The sequence below is a fragment of the Urocitellus parryii genome, chromosome 4 (genome assembly GCF_045843805.1).
Source record: "Urocitellus parryii isolate mUroPar1 chromosome 4, mUroPar1.hap1, whole genome shotgun sequence".
NCBI classification, from domain to species: domain Eukaryota; kingdom Metazoa; phylum Chordata; class Mammalia; order Rodentia; family Sciuridae; genus Urocitellus; species Urocitellus parryii.
The window spans coordinates 21501641-21528118 of NC_135534.1; the positions used below are offsets into that span (position 1 = coordinate 21501641).

Genomic DNA, 26478 nt, shown 5'->3' on the forward strand with positions numbered 1-26478 from the left:
GTGAATTGTGCTGCTATATACATTGATGTGGCTGTGTCCCTGTGGTATGCTGTTTTTAGGTCCTTTGGGTATAGTCCGAGAAGAGGAATAGCTGGGTCAAATGATGGTTCCATTCCCAGCTTTCCAAGGAATCTCCATACTGCTTTCCAAATTGGCTGCACCAATTTGCAGTACCATCAGCAGTGTATGGTGTACCTTTTTCCCTGCATCCTCACCAGCATTTGTTGTTTATCTTCATGATGGCTGCCATTCTTACTGGAGTGAGATGGTATCTTAGAGTAGTTTTAATTTGCATTTCTCTGATTGCTAGAGATGATGAGCATTTTTTCGTATATTTGTTGATTGATTGTATATCCTCTTCTGAGAAGTGTCTGTTCAGGTCCTTGGACCATTTATTGATTGGATTATTTGTGGGGTTTTTTTTTTTTGGTGCTTATCTTGTTGAGCTCTTTATATACCCTATAGATTAGAGCTCAATCTGATGTGTGAAGGGTAAAAATTTGTTCCCAGGATGTAGGCTCCCTATTCACCTCACATATTATTTTTTTTGCTGAGACAAAAAATTTTTAGTTTGAATCCATCCCATTTGTTGATTCTTGGTTTTAATTCTTGTGCTGTAGGTCTTATTAAGGAAGTTGGAGCCTAGCCCCACGTGATGGAGATTAAGGCCTACTTTTTCTTCTATTAGATGCAGAGTCTCTGGTTTAATACCTAGATCCTTGATCCATTTTGAGTTAACTTTTGTGCATGATGAGAGATAGGGATTCAATTTCATTTTGTTGCATATGGATTTCCAGTTTTCCCAGCACCATTTGTTGAAGATGCCATCCTTTCTCCAGTGCATGCTTTTGGCACCTTTGTCTAATATAAGGTAGTTGTAATTTTGTGGGTTAGTCTCTGTGTCCTCTATTCTTTACCATTGGTCTACCAGCCTGTTTTGGTGCCAGTACCATGCTGTTTTTGTTACTAATGCTCTGTAGTATAGTTTAAGGTCTGGTACAGCGATACCACCTGTTTCACTCTTCCTGCTTAGAATTGCTTTAGCTATTCTGGGTCTCTTATTTTTCCAGATGAATTTCATGATTACTTTTTCTATTTCTATGAGGAATGCCATTGGGATTTTGATGGGAGTTGCATTGAACCTGTATAATACTTTTGGTTATATGGTCATTTTAATAATATTAATTCTGCCTATTCATGAGTAAGGTAGATCTTTCCATCTTCTAAGGTCTTCTTCTGTTTCTCTCTTTAGGGTTCTATAGTTTTCATTGTATAGATCTTTCACCTCTTTTGTTGATTCCCAAGTATTTTATTTATTTATTTTTTTGAGGATATTGTGAATGGAGTAGTTTTCCTCATTTCCTTTTTAGAGGATTTGTCACTGATATACAGGAACGCCTTTCATTTATGCGTGTTGATTTTATATCCTGCCACTTTGCTGAATTCATTTACTAGTCCTAGAAGTTTCTTGGTGGAGATTTTTTAGTCTTCTAGATATAGAATCATATCATCAGCAAATAGTGCTAGTTTAAGTTCTTCTTTTCCTTTCTAAATGCTCTGGCCAATGTTTCAAGAACTGTGTTGAATCAAAGTGGTGAGAGAGGGCATCCCTGTCTTGTTCCAGATTTTAGAGGGAATGCCTTTAGATTTTTTTCCATTTAGAATGATTAGAATTGAGATGGGGTCTTGCTCTGTTACCAAAGCTGGTCTTGAACTCCTGGGCTTAAGCAGTCCTTCTACCATAGACTCCTGGGATTGCTGGCATGTGCCACTGCACCCAACAAGCTCATCATCTTTTACGGTACATTTCATGGAGCCTTCAGACAATTAACAATTGTAACATGGAAGATCCATAGATCACCATCACAGATATAATAATGGAAAGATTTGAAATACTCTGAGAATTGTCAAAATATGACAGACATGAAATGAGCACAAGGTGCTGGGAAAATGCCACCAGTAGATTTGCTGGACACAGGGTTGCCATGAACCTGCAATTTGGGAGAGGGAAAAAAAACCCCAAAACACAAAAACTACAGTAAATGGGGATAACCCTGTTGATGCTCAATGAGGTAAAGAATTAAAGTCTATTGGACGATGTCTGACTCGGAGTTACATTCTCAGGAATTATGTTTGTTTCTTCTCCAACCCATCCACACCCTGCAACAAGGACCTCTATGGAAGGCAACAGAAGGTCCTGTGGGGAAAGTTTGCCAGAAAGCCCCTACTCCTCCCGTGTAAGTTCTTCATAGGAACCTATATAATATCCTCTAAAAAAGGAGTACTTACAAGATTAGAATAGTAGTTCCATTCTTCCCTTCCTTTCCAGAGAGCCAAGTAACCAAGCAAGGGATGTTGCTTGCCCTCAGTTCAAATTTATTTAATCTGATTAACCATCTTGTCCCATATAGATATGGAACTCCTATAAAAACTTTGATATAGCATATCATATATAATGTGATTGATTATATAATATATAGCATAATTATATAAGAAAATTATAATATATTATAATAATTGTGTTATATGATTAACATAATATATAAACTCTAGATTATGATCTCCAACATATTTTAATGCTCTAGTGTCGATTTCTTTAAATTATTTGCAGAAATGAAAACTTGGGACTTAGTGGTTTACAAAAACTACTTGAATCTTTATTCATTTTCACCTGCCTACTGACTTTTTTTTCATGCAGCCAAGTCTCAGAGGGTAGATTTTAAATTCAGGGTTCTAGACTTGTCAGAGTTTTCGGATTCTCTCTTTTATAATATCAAACAGAATAGAAGATACAAATTCAAATTTTAGCTGAAGATGTGAAGCAGGAAGTACAAAGGAGTAAAACAAGTTGGAAGTAAATGAGGTCTTTTTATTTTTCCACTTTCAATTGAAATATGAGTGCAAGAGATAAGCTACTTTTATTCTTAATTCCTCTTTTGAAATAATCAGGCAAGCATGATAATATTTGGCAATAGAAAGTGGAAGAGACTGTGGTGATCTGCAAAGTAATGTGCTCCTTCTCAAGGAAGCAGCTGCTTCTTGGCAGTAACTAGTTTTTATCATATGGAAACTTTGAAGAAAAGCCCGAAATCCAGATGTTTTGAAAAGTTGCCTAGTTTTTAAAATACTAGTAACTGTTCAAATACTGTGAAGACAAAAAATAACATCTGCAGGGCAGCTTCAACTGTGGATAATGGTTTGTTATCTCTGATAAGAGACCAAGCTTTTAGATGAATCAATCTTTTTTTGTTTCTTAACCTAATTATTTTAAATTGAAGTGAAATTCACATCACATATAATTAAATCATCTTAAAGTGAACAATTCAATGTAACAATTTAGTTACATTCACACTGTTATACAACTACCATCTCTTATCTAGTTCCCAAACATTTTCATTATCCCAAAATAAAACCTAGTTTCTATTAAGGAGTTATTTTTTTTATTCACCCCTAACCCTGGCAGTCACTAGTCTGCTTTCTGTGTCTATAGATTAACCTATTCTGGATATTTTATATAAGTGGAATAATAAAGCATGTGAATTTTTGTGTCTGGCTTCTTTTACAGTATAATGTTTTCAAGATTCATTCATATTGTAATATTTATCTATACTTCCTTACTTTGTAATGGCTGAGTAATATTCCATGGTGTGTATATGTGTTTGTTTCTCCATTCATCTGTTAATAGACATTTGAGTTGTTTCTACCTGTTGACTATTGTGAATAGTGCTGCTGTGAACTTTGATGCATATGAATGCATATGAGTTCTTGTTGTTAGTTTGTCGAGCTATATGGGTAAGAGTGTGGTTGCTGTGTCAATTGGTAATTCTGCTCAACTTTTTGAGGAACTGCCAAATTGTTCCTCAGAGTCATGTTTTATGGCTAAATCATTCTTATTCCCAGTAGCAATATATGAGCATTCCATTTTCTCCTCACCCTTGCCAGTGCTTACTGTTTTCCTTTTTTTATTGTTTTTTCCCTTTCGTTTATAGCCAGCCTGGTGGGTGTGAAGTAGATAGCATTCTAATCTTTATTTGCATTTCTCTAATTGCTATTAGTATTATCTTTTCATGTGCTTATTGGCCATTCATATACTTTTATGTGTGTGTGTGTGTGTGTGTGTGTGTGTGTATTAGTTGTAGATGGACACAATACCTTTATTTTGTCTATTTTTATGTGGCCCTGAGAATCAAACCCAGTGCCTCACACGAGCGAGGCAAGTGCTCTACCACTGAGCCACAATCCCAGCCCCTTGTATATATTCTTAAGAGAAGTATGTATTTAAATTTTTTGCCAGTTTTTAAATTGAGTTGTTTTTCTCTTAAGTTGTAAGAGTCCTTCATATAATATGAAGAGTAGATCCTTATTAAATATTTGATTTTAAATATTTTCTTTCATCCTGTAAGCCATCTTTTCGTTTCTTGGTAATGTCCTTTGATGCACAGCTGATTTTTGTCTTGATCTTGTACTCTGCAGCTTTGCTGAATTTATTAACTCTAATAGTTGTTCTATGGATTCTTTGAGATTTTCTGTATCTACAATCATGTCATCTGCAAATTGGGATAGTTGTATATCTTTTTTTCTAGTTTTCACGTCTTGATTTCCATTTCTTGCCTAATTGCCGTGACTGGAACTTTTGCTACAGTGTTGAGTAGCAACAGTGAAAGCAAAAGTCCTTGTTTTGTCCTTGATGGGGGTGGGGGGGCTTTCAGAGTTTCACCATTGAATATGATGGTAGGTGTGGTTTTTCATAAATATTTCTTATAAAGTTGAAGAAGTTCCCTTTTGCTTTTTATCATGAATGGATGTTGGAGTTTTTAGAAATAAAAATTGCATTAAGGTGTACAATGTGATTGTTTGATATAGATACACATAGAGATGAAAGCAAATAAGCACTATGACCTAATAGCATAAAGTATAATGTAAAACCAACTTGGTATTCTATTTGACTTTCCAATAAAAGTTGTTTTCCTGGTTTACCTGAAAGAAAAAAAAAACCAGTATACATAGATACCTAGAAATGATTACTACAGGGGCTGGAGATGTGGCTCAGCGGTAGCGCGCTCGCCTGGCATGCGTGCGGCCCGGGTTCGATCCTCAGCACCACATACCAACAAAGATGTTGTGTCTGCCGAGAACTAAAAATAAATAAATAAATAAATATTTAAAAAAAAAAAAAAAAAAAAAAAAAAGAAATGATTACTACAGTCAGGCTAATTAACACGTGCATCTCATGTAGTTACCTTTTGAATATATGTGGTGGATTCTTTTTTAGTACTGGGGACTGAACCCAGGCTTCGTGTGTAGCAGACAAGTTCTGTATCATGGAACTACACCTTCAGCCCTTGGACTTGGACAAATGCTTCCTTCTACAACAATTGAGATGATCACGTGTTTTCCTTGTGTGTTATGTTGATTTTCTTATGTTGAATATCTCTTCCATTCATGGAATACATCCAGCTTGGTCATGGTGTATCATCCTTTTAATATGCCATTGGATTCAGTTTGGTAGTAGTATGTTGAGGATTTTTGCAACATATTCATAAGGGAAATAGATCTGTAATTTTCTATTCTGTGGCAATAAAATAATGCTGCTCTCATAGAATGAATTAGGTTTTATTTTTTGGAAGACATTGAGTAGGATGTCTTCAAATGATTGGGGAAATTCAGTAATGAAGCCATCTGGCCCTGAGCTTTTTGTTTTAATTAAAAGAGGATTTTGATAAGTATTTTATTTTTATTTTGGGTACTGGGGATTTAACCCAGGGGCTCTTTACTGAGCTACATCCCCAGCCTTTTTTATTTTTATTTATTTTATTTTATTTTATTTTGAGATAGGATCTCACTAAGTTGCTGAGTCTGGCCTTGAATTTGCAATCTTCCTGTCTCAGCATCCCAAGTTGATGGGATTATAGGTGTGCACCACCAGGCCTGGCTCTTTCTGTGTGTGTATTGCGGGGATTACTAGGGATCAACCCAGGGGCACTTTATCACTGAGCTACATCGCTAGACCTTTTTGTTTTTATTTTGAGACGGGTGTCTCTAAATTGCTAAGGTTGGCCTTGAACTTGAGATCTTTCTGCCTCAGCCTCCCATGTCACAGGCATGTGCCACTGTGCCCAGCCTTCATTATTGTTTCTGTGTTTTTAGTTGTTAGAGGTCTGTTTAGATTTTCTACTTCTCTTGAGTCAGTTTTGGTGATGTGTTTCTAGGAATCACCCCACTTCACCTATGGTATTTAATTATTTGATGAACAGTTGTTCTGTGTTTTCTCTTCGTTTTTTTCCTCTGTAAAATAAGTAATAATGCCCCCACTCTCATTGGTTTTAGTTATTGTGTCTTTTCTTTTTCTTTACAAATTTTGTTGATCTTTTTAAAGAATCAGCTTCTGATTTATAAGATTCAATTATTTTTCTCCATTTTATTTATTTCCACTCCAAGCTTTATTATTTCTTTCCTTTTGCTAGCTTTGGGCCTTGTTCTTTTTTCTAATTATTGAAGTATGGTTAGGTTATTGGTTTGAGGTCTCTCTTCATTAATAAACTTAAAATTGCTATAAATTTTCCTCTTTCCCTTGCTTTCATTGCATCATGTAAGTTTTTTTAATGTATATTTTTTAGTTGTAGTCAGACACAATAACTTTATTTTATTAATTTATTTTTATGTGGTGCTGAGGATCGAACTCAGCACCTTGCAGGGTGCTAGGCGAGTACTCTACCACTGAGCCACAACCCCAGTCCCTCAAGTAGGTTTTGATATATTTTTGTTCTTATTCATCTCAAAAGTATTTTCTGATTTTCTTAGTGATTTCTTCTTTGACCCTTTAGTTTAAGAGTGTGTTGTTTAAATCATGTATGGTAGCATATGCCTGCAATCCTAGCTACTCAGCAGTCTGAGGCAGGAGGATTTCAAGTTTGAGGCCAGTGAGATCCTGACTCAAAATGAAAAATAAAAAATGTCTGGGGAGGCCGGGCCCAGTGGCGCATGCCTGTAATCCCAGCGGCTCAGGAGGCTGAGGCAGGAGGATCCTGAGTTCAAAGCCAACCTCAGCAATTCAGCAGGGCCTTAAGCAACTCAGTGAGACCTGTCTCTAAATAAAATGCAAAGTAGGGCTGGGGATGTGGCTCAGTGTGAATGCCCCTGAGTTCAATCCCCAGTATTCCCCTGCCCTACCCCCCAAAAAAAATGTCTGGGGATGTGGCTCAGTGGTAAAGTGTCTCTGGGTTCAATTGCCAGTACTGTTAAAAAAAAAAAAAAAAAAGTGTTGTTTGCACATACTATGAGTTTTCCTTATGGTACTAATTTCTAGCTTTTTCCCATTTTGTCCAAGAAGGTATATGACTTCAGTCTTTTTAATGTTTTTATTTGTTTTATAGCTTGAAATGTGGTCTGTCTTGGATTATGTTCCATATACACTTGAGAAAATGTGTACGTATACTCTTGTTGAGTAGAGTGTTCTTTATATGTCTGTGAGGTATAACTGGTTTGGGGTGTTGTTCAAGTCCTTTATGTCCTTTATTAGTATTTTGTCTACATGTTATATCTATTATTAAAGTGAGGTATTGAAATCTCCAGCTACTGTGGAGTGATCTGTTTCTCAGTTCTAAGTATTTGATTCATATGTTTTGGGACTCTGTTGTTGAGTGCATTGTGTGTGTGTGTGTGTGTGTGTGTGTGTGTGTTTTCAGACAGACACCTTTGTTTATATATAATGGTCTTCTATGTCTCTTGTAACAAATTTTAACCTCCGGTGGATTTTGTATAATGGTGGGATACATTCCTGCACCCTTTGGCCTGCTATTTGCATGAATTCTCTTTGGGTGGGGGTACTGGAAATTGAACTCAGGGACACTCGACCACTGAGCCCTATTTTGTAATTTTTTTAAAAAATTTTTTATACTTGTATGTGGACAGCATGCCTTTATTTATTTAGGTGTTTTGTTTTGTTTTGTTTTAATGCAGTGCTGAGGATTGAACCCAGTGCTTCACACATGCTAGGCAAGTGCTCTGCCACTGAGCCCCAGCCCCAGCCCTCTATTTTGTATTTTATTTAGAGACAGGATCTCACTGAGTTGCTTCGGGCCTTGCTAAATTTCTGAGGCAGGCTTTGAACTTGCAATCCTCTTGTCTCAGCCTCCTGAGCTGTACTGCACCCAGCATAAACTCTCTTCCATCCTTTCACTTTTAATCTTTCTGTATCTTTCACTCTAAAATGAATATCAGGCAACACATTGTTAGATTATTTATTTTATCCATTTTGCCACTTTCTGTCTTCTAGTGGTGTATGTTGAATCCAGCTACATTTAAAATGATTGCTGGTAAAAAAGGACTTGTACCATTTTGCTCTTTGTTTTCTATACATCTTTTTTTTTTTATTCCTCCAATGCTGCCTTCTTTTGTGTTTGATTTTTTTTCTCGTGTATCATTTTAATACTTTCCTCATTTCCTTTTCTATATATATTTTAATTGGGGGTTTTTTTTTAGTGGTTACCATGGGGATTTCAGTTAACATTCATAAGTTTTTTACACTCTAATTTGAACTGATCCCAGCTTAGTTTCAGTAATATACAAAACTCTATTCCTATGCAAACTGACCCTCTGTATTTTGTTTTTGTCACAAGTTTTATCTTTATACATTGTGTGCCTGCTAATAAAGATTTATAATTATTGTTTTATGCATTTGTCTTTTAAGTCATTTAGGAAACAAAATGAAAAGTTACAGATCAAAACTACATAATACTGATTTTATATTTACCTATGTAGTTACCTTTAATGGAGTTCTTATTTCTTCTTGTGGATTTGAGTTACTGTGTAATGTCTTTTCATTTCATCTTGAAGAACTCCCCTTAGCATTTCTTTTCAGATATACTAGCATCAAACATCCTCCGCTTTTGTCTGTCTGGGAATATCTTCATTTCTCCTTCATTTTTGAAGAACAGTTTTATAAATGCAGAATTCCTGGCTGATTGATTAATTTTTTTTCTCAGCACTTTAAGTATGTTTCCTGCTGCCTTCTCATCTGCAGCTTTGTTGGATGGTTCTGGCTCAAGGTCCCTCACAAGATTGTAGTGAGAGTAGTTGGCCAGGCAGTCATCTCAAGGCTTAACCAAAGCTGGGTAGTTTACTTCTGAGCTAGCTTCTTCGCATAATTCTGGGCTACTCTTCACTGGCTGTGGGCAAGAGGGCTCAGCTCCTCATTTCCTGGGCTTCACCATAGGGCTGCTCACAACATGGCAGCTCATGGCTTCCCCCAGAGCAAGAGATCCTTGAGAGAAAGACAGTCCCCCTCCATGATGTTTTGATTGTTTTATTTTTATTTGATTGAATGTTTTTGGCATTTTAAAATCTAACACTCAGATAGTATATCTTAGTACATGAGAGAGAGAGAGACATTTGAGCCATGGGTAATTCCTTAGTGGAGAGGAACAGGAATCTCCTTCCCCAGAGGGGAAGGCATTGCCACCAAGTGCTTTACTCAGCCTTAAAAGTAGAAGAACAGGGCTCCAGGAAGCTACTTTTTTTTTTTTTTTTTTTTTTTGAGAGAGAGAGAGAATGAATTTTAATATTTATTTTTTAGTTTTCGGCGGACACAACATCTTTGTTTGTATGTGGTGCTGAGGATCGAACCCAGGCTGCACGCATGCCAGGCGAGCGCGCTACCGCATCCCCAGCCCACCGGGAAGCTACTTAACACAGCCTTGGGATGGAGCAATGAACCTTTTCTCTCTCCTCCCTCATACTTTTGTCCTTCCACATTCAAAGAACCATGAAAATAAACTTAGACCTTAAAATGTCATTATAAACTACTTTCCCTTAGGAGGTTTATTTTATGGAGGAAAGGTGTCCTTTTTGGTTAAACTCAGGGGGCGGGGGAGAGACTGTGTGTGTGTGTGTGTGTGTGTGTGTGAGAAAGAGAGAGAGAGAGAGAGAGAGAGAGAGAAGAGAGAGAGAAAGATAGAGAAGGAAAAGACTTGAATGATGCTCCTGGTAGGTTACATTCTTGACTCAGACGAACAATCAACTCTTTTTGTATTCCTGCAATGAGTGAAGTACTACACTAAGCACAAAGGGTGCAAAACAAGGGGTGTACAGAATAGCCCCCACTCAAGTAGCTTATGGTACAAAGGGAGACGTATGGCAGGACTCTGACCACACACACACACGCACATACACACACATGGCGGCGTTTATGCCCCACAGGAGCACTTGCTGCAGTATTGATTGCTTACACTTTCCTGATGTAATATAATTTGGAAAGCAGAAAGAAAATATGGAAGTGGCCAGGAAAGAAAGTGAAAGATTTTTGTGATTATGCTAGTTTTTCAGATCTGGTAAAATATTTCACAGCATTATGATTTTTAAGAATCTTTTTCCCCCACATTTTTATTGGTGCATTATACCATCTATTAAAAAGGCCATCTTCTCTAGTGTATGTTTTTGGCATCTTTGTCAAGTATCAGATGACTAGGTGTGTGGGTTTGTCTCTGTGCCTTCTATTCTCTACCATCAATCTGTGTGTCTGTTTTTATGCCAATACATGCAGTTTTTGTTACTATAGCTCAGCAGTATAATTTGAAATTAGGTATTATGGTGCTTCCGGCAATGCTTTTTTGGCTTCTAAGCCAAAAATTCTAATTGCTTTGGCTATTCGGTATCTTTTTTTCTTCCAAATGAATTTTAGGTCTGTTTTTTCTAGTTCTGTGAAGAATGTTGTTGGTATTGTGATGGGGTTTGCATTGAATCTGTATTGCTTCTGGTACTATGGCCATTCTAACAATATTAATTCTGCTAATACACAAACATGGGAGGTCTTCCCATCTTGTGTCTTTTAAAATTTCTTCCTTTAGTGTTCTATAGTTTTCACTGTAGAGGTTCTTTAACTCCTTGAGTAGATTTATTCTTATGTTTTTTGTTTTGCTTTTGTGGCCATTTGTGAATGAGATTGCTTTCCTGATTTCTAGTTGTCAATGGATATTCATTTATTTGTTTGTTTGTTTATTTATTTATTTATATGTGATGCTGAGAATCAAACCTAGTGCCTTACTCATGCTAGACAAGTGCTCTACCATGAGCCACTACTTCAGCCCAGCAGTATATAAGAAAGCTATTGATTTTTATGTGATGATTTTGTAACCTGCTACTTGACTGAATTTATTAGCTTTTTGGATCTTCTAAGTACAGAGGCATATCATCCATAGTTTTAATTTGACTTCTTCCTTTTCTATTTTTATCCCTTTTATTTTCTTTTCTTGCCTAATTGTTCTGGCTAGAATTTCTAGCACTGTATTAAATAAAAGTGGTGAGAGTGGACATCCTGTCTTGTTGCAGATTTTTAAAGGAAATGTTTTCAGTTTGTCCCCATTTACTATGAGGTTGGCTTTGGGCTTTGGGTTTTTCTTTTACACCTTTATGATGTTGAGGTAGGGTTCTTCTGTCACTAGTTTCTTCAGTGCTTTTTTTTAATCATAAATGGGTATTGAATTTTGTCAAGGGCTTTCTCTGCATTTGTTGAGATGACTAAGTGGTTTTTGTCCTTGATTCTATTTATGATGAATTTACATTTATTGATTTGCATATGTTAAGCCATTCTTGCATCTCTAGGATAAAAATAACTTGGTAATGATGTACAATCTTTTTAATATTTTGTTGAATTCAGTTTGTTAATATTTTAGTAAGGATATTTGCATCAGGGATATTGGTCTTTCCTTGATGTGTCATTGTATGGTTTGGGTACGAGTGTGATACTGGCTTCACAAGAATGAATTTGGAAATGTTCGTTCCTCTATATTTCACGGAATAATTTGAGGAGCATTGGCATTAATTCTTTTTTAAAGGTCTGGTAGAATTCAGCTGAGAATCCTTCTAGTCGTGTACTTCGTTGTTTTGTTTTTACTACTGCTTCTTTCTCATTACTAGTTATTGGGCTGTTTAGGTCTTCTGTGTTCTCTTGATTTAATTTTGGCAGGTCAGTGTATCTAGAAATGTATGTATTTCTTCTAGGTTTTCCAATTTATGGGAATGTAAGTGCTCAAAATAATTCCTAATGATCTACTCACTTGATTCCTGTGATGTTTGTGGTAATTTCTTTTATCTATATTTTATTAATTTGAGTCTTCTCTATTTTTCTTTTGGTTGGTTTGGCTAAGGGCTTATGGTCTTGTTTTTGTCTTTATATTTATTTTTTAGTTGTAGTTGTCAATACCTTTATTTATTTATTTTTCTGTGGTGCTGAGGATCAAACACAGGGCCTCACATGTGCTAGGTGAGCACTCTACATCTGAGCCACAACCCCAGCACTTCATCTTGTTTTATGTTTTCAAAAAACCCAAACTCTTCATTTCACTGATCCTTTGTACTTTTTTCCCCTTGGTGGTGCTGGGGATTCAACCCAGAGCCTTGTGCATGCTAGGTAAGCACTCTGTCAACTGAGCTATACCCCCAGCCCCCTTGTATTCTTTTTGTATTCTAAATTTCATTGATTTGACTCTGATTTTAATTATTTCCTTCCTTCTACTAGTTTTGGAATTCGTTTGTTTATGTTTATTATGTATCATTAGGTTGATTATTTGGAATCTTTTTGGTTTTCTTATGTAGACACTCATAGCTATAAACTTTCTTCTTAAACTGCCTTCATAGTGTTTCATAGGTTTCCATATGTTGTATCATTATTCTCCTTTGGGTCTTAAGAACTTTTAAATTCCTCCCCTAATTTCTTCCATCATCTGTTCATCATTTAAAAGTGTATTATTGAATCTCCATGTGTTTATATAGTTCTGTGGGGGTTTTTGGTACTTATCAAATCATTCCATTATGATTTGATAAGATGCAAGGAATTGTATCAGGGTTTTCATGGTGGTTGTTGTTTTGTATTTGCTAAGAGGTGTGTGTGTGTGTGTGTGTGTGTATGTGTGTGGCCTAAAATGTGGTCCATTTTGGAAAAGACTCCATGTGTAGCTGAGAAGAATGTGTATTCAGCTTTGTTGGATGAAATATTTTGTAGATGTCTCTTAAGTCCATTTGATTTATAATATTTTTCAGGTCCAAAGAGTCTTCCTGAGTTTATGTCTGGATGACCTCACCAATGGTGAGGGAGAAATCATCCAGTTTTATTATACTGGGATGTCTCTGAAGCTTTAATTCAAGTAGTATCTCTTAATTATGAGGCATAAATATTTATTATCATCATATTTTCATGTTGGATTATTCCCTTTATCAGTGTGAAATGATTTTGTCTCTTCTGATTAATTTTGCTTTGAAGTCTGCTTCGTCAGATATGAGAACAGCTACTCCTGCTTGTTTTCAGGCTCCATTCAAATGGTATATCAATTTCCACCCTTTCACTTTCAGCCTGTAGCTGTCTTTGCCTGTAAGATGAATCTCTAGCAAGATGGGTCTTGTTTTTAAATCTATTTTGCCAGTCTGTCTTTTAATTGGAAAGTTGACACCATTTGCACTCATTGTTATTATAGAAAGATGTTTATTATGATTTTTTAAAACTTTTGATGTTGTTTTTGTAGGATTGAAGTCTTTTACTCCTGCCAATCAATAATGAAATAATTTGATCCTAATTTAATTACTCGTAGTTACATACAAAAAGTCCAAATTTTGTGCAGTTTTTTTCAATTTTGAAAAACTAAATTAGGTTTTATATACAGTTTTATGTCTACTGTTCTAAAATAATTTGAGTATTTACAGAACTCATAAAATTAATTATCCATTAGGTTGTGGAAAGAATAGTAATACAGTCTCAGTCTGCCAGTAGGTTACTACCATTTGTGTTTAAAGATAGTCATGCAACTGGTGTTTCTGATGTTTAAGTGGATGTCTCTAGAGGGAGTTGGGAGTATTCTGGACTTCAGCCCTTGCAAGGTGGCCCTTTAGCAATTTCCTCTCTCTCCTAATGGATAATATAGGCAGGTTTTAAATATCCCAAGTAAAGGTAGTTCTTCAGTCTCTCAGATTATGATTGGAGTTATTCTGAAGAAGAGCATTTATGCAGATTGATTCTGACCCTCAGCTCTTGAGCATGCTGTGGTCTAGAGCTTGACCCATATATGACAGTGGACTTGCTTCTGGGAAGCTACCTCCACATCCTATAGTACATTGATATCAGAGCAGCACTTCATTTCATACATGGGAATTTTACTTTGGATATTTCTTTTTGTATAACTTAAATTACTTTATTTATAGATTCTTATTTATTCTAGTTGTACAGTCTGATTAATCTTCAGCTGGGTCTTTACATTTTATCCCCAGTGAAATCTATGCTGTGAACTCCTCTATTAATATGTTCTAGATTTGAGCATGTTCTTTTCTTCAGCTGCCTTTAACAGTTAAATTACTTTTTTCAATTTAAAAAAAAATGAATTCTGAATTTACATTGAATTTTTCTCTCCTAGACAGTTAAATCCCACACAGAAACAGATGAAAAACAAACAGAGAGCCGTACCATCACCCCACCTGCTGCACCCAAACCAAAACGGGAAGAGAACCCTCAGGTAGGTCCATCTTTCTGAAGTGTGGCTCAGCCTCTGATGTGTAGTTCATTCCCACATGAGGCGGGAGGGATACCTGCTTTCTGAATCACTCAGCGATCTTTTTCTTATATTTTCTTTTATCCAACAATATTATTTCCGAGTCTGGTTGGTGAGGGAAATGTGTTGAAATTATCCAATATTATTGTGCTGGGTCTATCTGAGGCTTTAATTTGAGTAGTCGCTTTTTTTTATATTTAGTTGCACCCACATTTAGGGCATAAACATTCATTCATATTGTATCAGAAAGAATTAAATAACATTTGGGGCATATTTGAGTATGGCCCTAAGGATCTATGCACTGGCACTTAAGTATTTTGCTATTTCAAAGGAAAAGTTTTGAAGTGGTGATGTTCAAATACATGTTACAGCTGTACTGTTATATTCCAAATTATTATTATATTCTCTTTGTCTCAGGCATTTATAAATGTCCAGTTCACTCAGCTTATGTCTGTTTACATTATCGATTACAGTTGTTAAATGTGCATTTTGTATTACTTTTTATTGCATTAAAACCCCAAATCCTAAATGAATTGGTAGTATAAAAGTAGTTCATTGAAGCATAAAAAAAGATGAAACATCTATATAAACTTAGGAGAGAATTACAAATATAAATAGCAAACAAGACCCCGATACAAATACAGAATGTGAATTTGTGTGTCCTCAAACAAGAGAATATCTTACTTTAATGCTTTTGTATAATCAACTATAAAAGAAAAATGCAGACAGGTAATATGATGACTCTCTGATAGTTGGATTTTATTAGACTTGTAATCCATCTCCCTCTTATCCTCCATGCATTTTTCATAATGTAACTATGTCAAATAGTGGCATAAAGCCATCAAAACTTCATATCTCTCTCTCTCTCTCTCTCTCTCTCTCTCTCTCTCTCTCACACACACACACACACACACACACACACATATGTATGTATGAATATATATATATATATATATATATATACATACATACACATCAGTGATTTATTGAACTAGCCCAGGTTTTTCAAAAATAAGCACCAAATGTAATTCTTTATGATATGATATGAATGAATTTTTAATTTCATCTTTGAAGAAAGGAACAAGGGTGGGTGTAGCTCAGTGATAGAATAATTGCCTAGTTTGCATGAAGTCCTAGGTTTGATTCCCAATACTGAAAAGGAAAAAGAAAGAGAGGACCAAAATTTAAAGCCACAGAAAAGTACTAGTTACACAAATTGCTGAGAAACTTATAAAATCATCCATAAAATTAGTGACAAGGGGCTATGGATATAGCTCAGTTGGTACAGTGTTTGCCTCGCATGAGTAAGGCCCTGGGTTCAATCCCCAGCACCACAGGAAGAAAAAAAATTAATGACAGGTTTTGTGCTTGGTGGAGGAAAAATAAACTGTTGGCAGAATTTCCTTACCACAAGAAACTAAAGAATATCTCAGGTCAGTAGCACATAATGTGAGCAGTCAGATGCCATCTGTGTAGTAGCAGATATTTCACTTAGTTGGACAGAATCACTGCCATAAAGAAAGTAGATGAGCTCTTGATATACATACTATATAATATGTATATGGGTATGTGGTTACATGTGTGGGTATTTGGCAAAAGTTCTTAAAATCTTTTTGTTCTATCACTGAAACAAGACAGGAGATTGTTTTCATTTAATAATTATTTTGTGAGCTTGACCTAGACTGGCAAAGAGGAGCTGGATGTGAGTGACCCAAGATTAAAAAGATGCATTTGAATGTCAATCTAAACACTGGTTTATTAGCAAAGAATATTGGTGGACAGCCTTCTAATCTTTTTTGTTTGTATGTGGTACAGGGGATCAAAGCCAGGGCCTCGTATATGGTAGGCAACTGCCCTATCACCTGGCTACATCCCCATCCCTTATTATTTTTTGAGACAGGATCTCGTTAAGTTGGCATGGATGGCCTCAAACTCGTGATCCTCCTGCCTCAGCCTCCTAAGTAGCAGGAATTACAGATTGTGTATTACCACCCAACTGAGACAGCCATATTTTTTTTTTTTGTGTGTGTGTGTGTGTGTGTGTGTGTGTGTGCCAGGGATTGAACCCAGGTTGCTTTGCCATTGAGTCCCATCCCCCAGCCCTTTTTATTTTTTATTTTGAGACAGGGTCTCAAAGTTGCTTAGGCCCTCACTAAGTAGCTGAGGCTGGCTTCGAAACTGAAGTCCTCCTGCCTCAGTCTCCCAAGCTGCTGGGATTACAGGTGTGCACCACCATACCTGGCCTCAACTGACAGCCCTCTAACCTTGATTTTATTTTAAAGAAATAGTAGAAATTAGGAATGTGGTTATTGGCAACCACAAAATGAATGCCATTTCAATGTGTAGCATAGGAAATGGGCTGTGAGTTTAGGACTACTGCTCCTTTCCAGCTGTGGAGGGAATAGGTGTCCACCAAAGGTTTTGAAATGGGAAGTAAAATTAGAACATTTTTTTCAGGACTCTAAAGATACCTGTAGACACATTCCTCTCTTCTCAAGGAATGCATCTTGAATAGTTTGAACCTCTCACTTCAGACAAAGTATCATAATATTTAAAGCTGAGAAGAAGAGGTCAAGATATTTAAAGACCAAACCATCGTATTAATAATTCTATAGGAGGGGCTGGGGTTGTGACTCAGTGGTAGAGCACTTGCCTAGCACGTGTAAGGCACTGAGTTTGATCCTCAATAGCACATTAAAATAAATAAATAAAGGCATTGCGTCCATCTGCAACTTAAAAAAAAAAAACTATAGGAGCTTGTCTGCTAACAGTTAATGATGTTCTTTTTTCATCAGAGAAAGAAATTGATGATGTATTATTTGACATATTCAGAAAACACATGTAGTGGTTTCTAAAGTCATACTTTTCAGACCACAAACAACCAAAGAGAAGAATAAAAATCAATCTGTTGGAGCTGGAGCTGTATCTCAGTAGCAGAGCACTTGCCTAACACATTGAGGCCCTGGGTTTAATCCTTAGCACCACATAAAAATAAATAAATAAGGGGCTGTGGCTGTGGCTCAGTGGTAGAGCACTCACCTAGCATGTGCGAGGCCCTGGGTTTGATTATCAGCACCACATAAAAATAAATAAAATAAAGATATATTTTAAAAATAAAATAAAGATATACTGTTCATCTATAACTACATTTTTTAAATAAATCTGTTGCTTTCTATAGCTTGAAGTGTCTTAACATTCCATTTTTGTGGCTCCTGGTTCCTCTGAACCCAGCTTCCATCAAGCAACCAGCCCACTGGCCTTTCCCTGGTGTCTAACTAGGAACCTGCAGTCAGATTAGTAGTCTAATCATCCTTGTTTCTGTTGGAGCCCTAATATAGTGGTCTTCAGAGAGAAATTGCTCCATGATTTTTAGATCTATGTTTGATTTTAAAATTTTAGTATCAGCCAGGTGGCACATGCCTGTGATTCCAGCAGCTCAGGAGGCTGAGACAAGAAGATCATGAGTTCAATGCCAGTCTCAGCAACGTAGTAGGCCTAAGCAACTTGGCAACCCTGTCTCAAAGTAAAATATATTTAAAAAAGGGCTGGAGATGTGGCTTAGTGGTTAAGTGCCCCTGGGTTTAGTTCCAGAGTACCAGGACATCAAAATAAGTAAATGAATAAATAAATAACAGTATAAAGCAGAAACTGTTGTAATTCTTGAAAATCATTTTAGCTTTGCGGTAGCATTGTCTAATTAGTGGCAGTAAAAAATGTTAAAAACCCCAACTAATACTGACAAGTGAAGTACTTGAAATTTGGAGCCTGTTTCATGGAATACTCTTTAAATTCTTTGTGTGTTTTTTAATATAAAATTCTCTTTAAGAATATTTTTCTGACAAAAACTTGGGTTACTCAAGATGCAGATTTGTGACATTGAGCAAGTGGAAGATGTAGACCCCTGTCCTTCCTTTTTGGCCCTGTTAGACTAGAAAGCCTCTAGAGTGGCTCCAGTGCTTCCCAGAGTGGCAAATGTCTGCTCTTGGTTCCTCTGAACCCAGCCTCCGTCAAGCAACCAGCCCACTGGGCTTTCCCTGGTGTCTAACTAGGAACCAGCAGTTGGCTTTGTGAGAACCCAGACTGAAGTATATTCTTCTTTTGTTTCTCTGGCACAGAAACTTGCCTTCATGGTGTCTCTAGGGTTGGTAACACATGACCATCTAGAAGGTAAGAGAAAAGATATTCTTGGCACTGCCTTCTTTCTGGCCCACAGCTTTGTCCCTGAAAGTGGTGTTTGAATTCCTAGGATAGAAAATTAGAACACAAGTAGAGTATGATTCAACCATATGGACTTCATTTCCTTTAGAGAAAACATTGCCTCCCCTCCATCTAATGTTTAGGGCCTTCCCTTCCTAGCGTCATCCATACTGTGGTCCTGGGAAACCTCCCCAAGCTGCCTAAATTAGGTGACTTCTGATCAGTGTGGGGGATGCGCTTTCATTTTGCCAGTAAAGTAGCAAGTGTTCTTCTAACAAGTCCTTGTCTGTATTTTCTAATTACTTTGTGTTATCAGAATCTTAAAGCCTTACAAAGTTATGCCTGTCTTGGTTATTTGATTCAAGAATGATTGATTAAAGAATGGTGAATTTTGGTTTCTCAGTATAAGTTTATGGAGAAAGCTCATCCAGACCTATGTGCACAGCAGTCTAATAATAAATCAGGACAGTTTATTTGTTAAGTGTGGTGGTATATTGTGGGCTCCCAGTCTCAGAGCCATGCTGTGGGACAGTGCAGTCTTGCTTTCTGAGAGAGGAGAGCAGGTGATCCTACATATTTGCTTCTAATAGTGGGCTTCCCTCTGTGGGGGCTCCAGTGAAATGGAGACTCACCCCATTCTTGATTTGTTACAGGAAAAACCAATAGATAAATAACCAAGTTCAGTTTTTTAGATTTCCCATACCTGTCTTCTAATCCAAGCCTTTTCTTTTCCCAAGAAATCCAAAGCAAGAGGCAAGAGCGAAAAAGAAGAACAACAGCAAATCCAGTATACAGTGGAGCAGTCTTTGAACCAGAGGTACTCCTGTCCTGCTTTGATCTTTTCCTTAAAGTTCCAGTTTTATTTGGGACTTGTTTAGCACCTCCCATCTGAAAACCTGCTTAAGAGCAAGCAGCACCTTGTACTTGGCCAGCTCAGTGAAATGATGGTTTTACTCTGGCTCATCACATTATTTCATTTTTATTATTCACTGCTTACCCCTTAGGGGTTCCCCCCAACCTAATTTTGAGCAAATACAAACCTGCCTGAAAATTTTTAATTTGTCCTTTCTTTATCACAACTATCATCTGAAACAGAAGCCGAACTCTGGCATATTTTCTGAGGACCAAGTTCTCATAATAAAACCCATTATACTGAGATTTTGGGGATGGTTGGTGCTAACTAGTTAGCGTGTGACAGGCATGTATGCATGTCTTCAGTAATAACCAGGCTGCTCAGCCAGTCACCTTTCCTTCTTCAATTCCCAAAGCGTAAGAAGAGTGCCGTCACATACCTAAACAGCACAATGCATCCTGGGACCCGGAAGAGAGGTGAGTGCATTTTTCAGTCTCCACCTTGCTGTTGCTTTTGCTTTCTGTGTTGTGTTTCTTTTCCCTCCCTTCTCCCTCCTAGAACCTGACCCCTCTGTCCCTTGAAAATAGTTTGTTGTGGTTCTCTGAGAACAGGAGGAACACAGAATGAGATTTCTTTTCAGAGTTGTATGTGCGGAATCAAAAGCTGACTTTTCTGGGTCTGGCAAAGCTGACTCAGGTGAATGGCTTAATGCAGCATTTCTGCCCCAAGCCTACAGGCTGCCCAGGAATAGCAGTGAATAGAACACCATGTGAAAGGGAGCGTTGAGCATCATTAAGAAGAGCAGAGCCCTACTGTTTCCAAGGTGTTCTTCATAGTGAGTGTCTCAGTCACCCTGCTTCCAGTAAGGCTAGAACATGAACTACAGACTTTCCAGGAAGGAGAGAACATAGAATCTTTAAAAAGAGGTATTTCCACTTAAAGAAGAAAAAGCCACTATCAAAACAGACTCCCTAAAGCATTAACTCCTGAGGAGCTCTGTTCCCACCTTTCAGACCCCCATTGAGCATTCTACCTTAGTCATAGGGCAGAAAAATAGCAGCGGCAATAGCTCTCACTGTGCAGGTCTAAATAGGTCTTAATAGCTCACGTCTGAGCTCATAAACAAGATACTGAAATTGTTCTTTGATGTCAGTAATACATCCCAAGGTCTCTTTCTCCACATGGTAATGTACCCCTGAATTATAGTTCCAGGCTAGAAAGGTTGCAGAGAGAGTGGCCTAGCATACTAATTTTTGCGTGTGCACACACTGACACACGGCTCTAGGAAGCTGAGGAGGTCATCTCAACCCTTTTTCTGCCTTAAGAAGGACTACAGCTATATTGTTACTTTCTCCTCCAGAAGAGAGATACTGACCCTTAGTGACCCATTCCAATATTTTATCAGTCCTGTCCTTCAAGTTACTAAAAATATTTAGGTGGGAAATCCTAAGTTGCTGCACTTTAGATTGATTCCTGGCCACAGTAACCAATGCTAGTAAGTTATTTTTTGTTGTTTTGTGTTCAACTATTTTTTTGGTGACTTCTAACACAGTTCTCAGAAAGAACTCCCCTCCCCTGCCAGAGGTCACAGTTAATTGGTCTGTTGGTGGGCAGTATCTGCTTAGAGTATAGGAATTAAATGAGCCAGAAAGACCTTGGCACCTCTTGCCAAGGTCAGAGGATAAAAGCCTTTATTCACAATACCTAGGATGTGCCTTCCATGGGTAAACAACGAGCATACATCTTCACTTCCTCTCCTTACAGCACTAAGTACCTTGAAAAGACAGACTGGCAGATCTGTGTCTGGACTGCGGACATTGCCAGTTTAGCACAGGGAATATTGGTGTAATGTCTGACAGAATCGTGACTCTTTGCACAATGCTAGTATAATCTGTAACTGGGGGTAAAGTCATGATTCCACATGCACTGTTCACCAGTGCTGATAAGCAGTTCTGGGCCTCTCTGGCTGGGTTTGGTTTTTGGGGGTTTTCCCTCTTTGGTGTGCTGGTCTTATGATCACTCACAGCTTAGAAGCTATGGTCCTGGCTCTTAGAAGACCAAGGGCCCTGACTTTGATATGTGGTAAGATGAGAGTGGCTTCAATAGACTTCCCGCACCCCTAGTGCTCCTTCATAGATGCCTTGTAGTATAAGGTTCAATTCAAAGTGCTCTGCCTCAACTCAGTTCTTTAAGAGTGCTGGTGATGGACTTTTATGGGACTTTAGAACAGCCCCATTTCTTAGACGTGTAGATCACCAGAATGTTTGTGACATAACCAAGGAGATAGTCTCAATCTGTTGGGGAGAGATCCATGAATGCCTAAATTTACCATTAAGCCCAAAGCCTCTTGTTACTTGTAGGTTCGGGATGCTCCCAGAACCTCTCTTTGAATAGTTCTAACAGCAAGGGATGAAAATGCAACTATTTTCGAATTTTGTCTCCTTGCTTTGTCTTTCCTTCTCCACCTTCACCTGCAGTAAAACAACCAAAATGTAGACAGGAGAGAAATAGAAAAGTAAAAATGCTAAATAAGTCTGTTTGTGGGAACTTTAGAACCATTACTATCATTGTAAGAATGATAATTGCAGAGAAACCTTAAAGAACAATATGCAAAAAGCATGCAAAATAAAACCCCATTCCTTGCCTTGGCTCCCATTGGACATCTTGGTTTCTGCACTAGAGATCTCAAACTGTGAGTCTAGGAATGTCACCATATTCTGCCCAGGATGAGGTCTTCTTCCATAAGCCAGCACCTCCTGTTACTCTCCCAGGCCCTCTTTTCCTTCCCTTTGGGGTTCTTGTAGTTGTTTCTAATGACGTTTAAGTCTTTGCTTCTCTTCCTTCCTTTGGGACTGTTGTATTAACCTTCTGTCGCTACCTCACTTCCTTTTCCATGCTAGCCAATGAGGAACACTGGCCAAAGGTATGTAAGATCGTTTTCCCCTTCTCTTTCCCTCCCCGTTTCCCCTTTTGTTCCCTTCTCTTGGTATATAGGTCGTCCTCCAAAATACAATGCAGTGCTGGGGTTTGGAGCCCTTACCCCAACATCCCCCCCATCCAGTCATCCCGACTCCCCTGAAAGTGAAAAGACAGAGACCACATTCACTTTCCCTGCACCTGTGCAGCCTGTGTCCCTGCCCAGCCCCACCTCCACAGACGTAAGTAACTTGGGGAATCGCACTCTCTTTTTGAGAGCTCACATGGGAAAACCATTGTCCTGTGTTGTCTCCTTGCCACTTGCAGCTTCTTGACTACCCCTGGAACAGCAGAACACCCTGCAGTATACCCTGCATGTCATATCAGGCACCTTGATTCTGGGGTCCCAGGCTTTCCATGTCCTTGAGATTCAGGTTAACGTAGCATGCGGGGGCTCAGGGTTTTCAGAGTCTGGATTTGATCTGCTCAGAAAAGGGCAGGGTAGAAGAATCAGTTCATCTAGTTAAGAACTAGACAGGTTTCTATCAGTGTGTTCAGGGTAGGGAACATGAATAAAACATGTCCCCCTAGCAGCCCTTGTTTCCTGCTTTGAGCACAATTCCACAAGTGGAGAGTTATTCAGACACAGATTCCTGAAAAAGTGTTGGACACTTAGTGGCTCTTTACCAGGAACTTCGGGAGCATGAACTAGCATTCTGATGTTTTAAATGAGCATTTATAAAGCAGTGAATTCACCCAGCAGATACTTAACTGTCCAGCAAACACTGTTCTTGAGGCTGGAGACACAGCAAGGAGCAAACCCATCTACCTCCTCAAGGAGTTCATGTGCCAAGGAAAGAAGTAGATGGCAAGAAGACAAATACATGATCTGTCAGGTAGAAATAGGTGTGCCAGGAAAAATGGAACAGATGGAGGCATTGGCGTAAAGGCAGGAAGTTACTGTCTTTCAAAGAGTAGTGAGAAAAGCCTCTCTGACAGGATGTGAAGAAGGGATCCATGGGAGAATTGGGGAAGGCCATTCCATGCCCAGCAAGCCACAATGCAAAATCCCTGAGGAGGTCTGTGAGTGGCATATTGAAAGACTACCATGAAGGACATTAGGAGCAGAGCAAGAGAGCCAGAGCAGCGGGCAGTGAGACCCGTTATCTAAGTAAGATGGGAGCCCATTGGAGGGGCTTAAGTAGAGGCACGATGTAATTTTTCAATTATTATATATATTTTTTAATATTTTTGGTTGTTGATGGACCTTTATTATTATTATTATTATTTTATTTATATGTGGTGCTGAGAATCAAACCCAGTGTCTCACACATGGTAGGGAAGTGCTCTACCACTCAGCCCCAGCCCCAGCCCATATATGTGTTTTGATTTTGAAAAATCTTATATCTACAGAAAATCTGCAATAATGGTATAAGGAGCAAAATATATACCATTCACATAGATTCACCACCGATTGTTAACATTTTGCCACATTTGTTTCTCTCTCTCTCTCTCTCTCATACTGTTTTTGCTGAGCTGGTCTAGAAGTGACAGACTGTCTTACCTCAAAAGTTATATTTCAGTGAATATCTCCTAAGAACAAAGGTGGTCTGTTACGTGGCCATGATGTATTTATCAAATTAAAGGAATTTAACATCGATGAAAACTTTAGTGTACATATATATTTCATATTCAGATTTCTCTAAATGTCCCAATAATTGCCTTCATACCTTTTTTTTTTTTTTTTTTGCTCCAGGGTCCAATCCAACATTATTCCTTTCATTTATAAAAAGGGTATTATCTCCTCAGTCTCCTTGATTCTGACAGGTTTTTAGTCTTCCTTTGTCTTTCATTAACATCAGAATTTTTTGAAAGATACGCCAGTTGCTATGTAGAGTGCTTCTCCATTTGGATAATCTAATCCCTTTATAGATTAAAGGTATACATTTTTTCAGGAAGACTAAGTGATGATGGGTCCTTCTCAGTGCATCACAATGGAGGCACATAATGTCAACCTGTCCTGTTATTGGTGATGTTAACTTTCCTGAGATAGTTTTATTAAATTTTTTACTTGTAACTGTCCCTTTTCCTTCTGGTGGAAATAGCCTTGAGTCTGTATAAATAGTAAACATCCAGGTAACCAACAAACTGTTCCCAATGACTTTAGCATCCTTTGATGGTTCTTGCCTACATTTACTGTTTTTTAAGGTATTTGTAAAATTAGCTTTGATTGTTAGAAGGAGTGTTATATCTTAAGATAAGGAGAAAAGGGACTCTGGGGAGAATGAGTTGGAATAGGAAGACCAGTTAGGTGGCCCTTGCAGTCCTCTAGGAGAGAGATGATGGTGGTGGCTTGGCTTGGTAGCATGGTGTATGTAGAGATGGAGAAAGGTGACCAAGTCTGCAGAGGTGCTGAAGAGCCAGCAGGACTGAATGTGGGGTGTGAGCAAAACAGAATAGTCAAGATGCATCCAACTAGAAGGCTGGAGCTACCATTTACTGAAGATGATGAGAGGAACAGGTTTAAGGAGAAGAGCCAAGAATTTAATTTTGTATGTGTACAATACTTTTGTAAATTACAGACTGTTGTTGACCACGTTCAACATGTTCTTTGGACATGAAGGTTTCAGAACTTACTAATGGCACACCCCTCTCCAAGAGAGTAGTATGTGAAACATTCTGAGTTAAAATTCCAGGATTGACAAACTAAGTGTTGTCCTTGGAGAACTGGGGACTTAGGGAGTTCTGTCTTCTGACACATTCCCTTCCCTGCATGCAGCTGATGACTACATACATCATGGCTCCAAAGGCTGAGCATTTCATGCAGCACTATCGGCATTAGTAATTGATACAGATTTTCTAACCATCCTATTAATGAGTACCAAGAGTCCCTGCCAGAAACCACATTTTTTGGCACCAAGAAGTACTGCCAAAGGGACCACCAGTCGTTGGCTTCTTGGTGTAGCCTTCCCTCTGGGTTGGTGCACAAATGCTAGATTGGGTTGTTTGGTTGAGAGCATTCATGGTTTTCTTTGAGAGACTAGACCCAAAGGATACACTTAGGTCAAATCACAAACTAAAAACCTTCTGCCAGGTTTCATCTTAAAATGCAAACATTGTTCTTTTCAGAAATCTAAAAGTAAAATAAAGCTTTTCTAAAACCACTAAATATGTTCACTACTTCCTAAGTTAAACCCAGTGGAATAGATTAAAAAAAAAAAAAGATAATTGACTTCTGCTTTTATAGTATCCCCACAGCAGCAGTGATCAAAATCAACACACAGAACCCTGTGTGTTTGCTGCTGGGTAGCGTGAGCCTCAACAACATTAATTAAACAATAACGGTTGAGAGGCAAGCATTTCCTGGGGATCAATAACCATCTAGAAGGACTTGGTAATACAAGACCCAGCCAGACACTAATCCTCAGGATGTACCTTGTTGCTGCTATCATCATTTTATGAGAAGGAAGATATGTTGACATAATTATAAAATTTTTTAGCACTCAATGAAGTTGATAGAGACAGCATGTTTCCTGAAAACATGTCCTCAGTTCCCAGCAAAGAATCGTGAGTCAGTTGTCTTTCAGCCTGCTTTTTGGTTATGGTAAATTGGATCAGTCACCAAAGCTGAGCCTTTTGACCCCAGGACAGTGCCTTCCTGGGACTTCACCACTCTCTTCAGGCGAAGAACTTACTCTGTGTTGTTTTAGTGCCTTGGCATTTACATTAATTTATACTGGATAGCAGTTCTCAAAGTGTTGTCTAGGGTCCCTCTTTCAGGGGCTTATGAAACCAAAAACTTATTTTCTTTATGCTACTGAAACAACTCTTGCCATTTCTTCTCTTATTTTCTCAATCCTGCACAGTGAAGTTTTACAGATACTGTACAATGTGTGATGTAACAGCTAATAGAGTACATACTTGTGTATTCTTGAGCTTTTGAATGTTTCAGTATATTGTTTTTCTAACTTTCTGTGAATC

General features: G+C 38.0%; 1 protein-coding gene across 12 annotated transcripts in view; it reads left to right on the plus strand.

Moving 5' to 3' along the window:
- The window catches only part of Phf21a (PHD finger protein 21A), a 185480-nt gene that overhangs the window by 153224 nt on the left and 5778 nt on the right, over positions 1–26478 (plus strand). For 9 of the 12 annotated variants that reach the window (XM_077798125.1, XM_026399117.2, XM_026399116.2 and 6 more), the window contains 5 exons: positions 14397–14495; positions 18647–18698; positions 19466–19545; positions 19997–20057; positions 22576–22739. In XM_077798125.1, coding sequence (XP_077654251.1) covers positions 14397–14495; positions 18647–18698; positions 19466–19545; positions 19997–20057; positions 22576–22739 — 456 coding nt within the window. Of the gene's footprint in view, positions 1–14396; positions 14496–18646; positions 18699–19465; positions 19546–19996; positions 20058–22481; positions 22505–22575; positions 22740–26478 lie in introns of all 12 variants that reach the window. The other 3 variants (XM_026399122.2, XM_026399124.2, XM_077798128.1) reach the window with 1 other exon arrangement.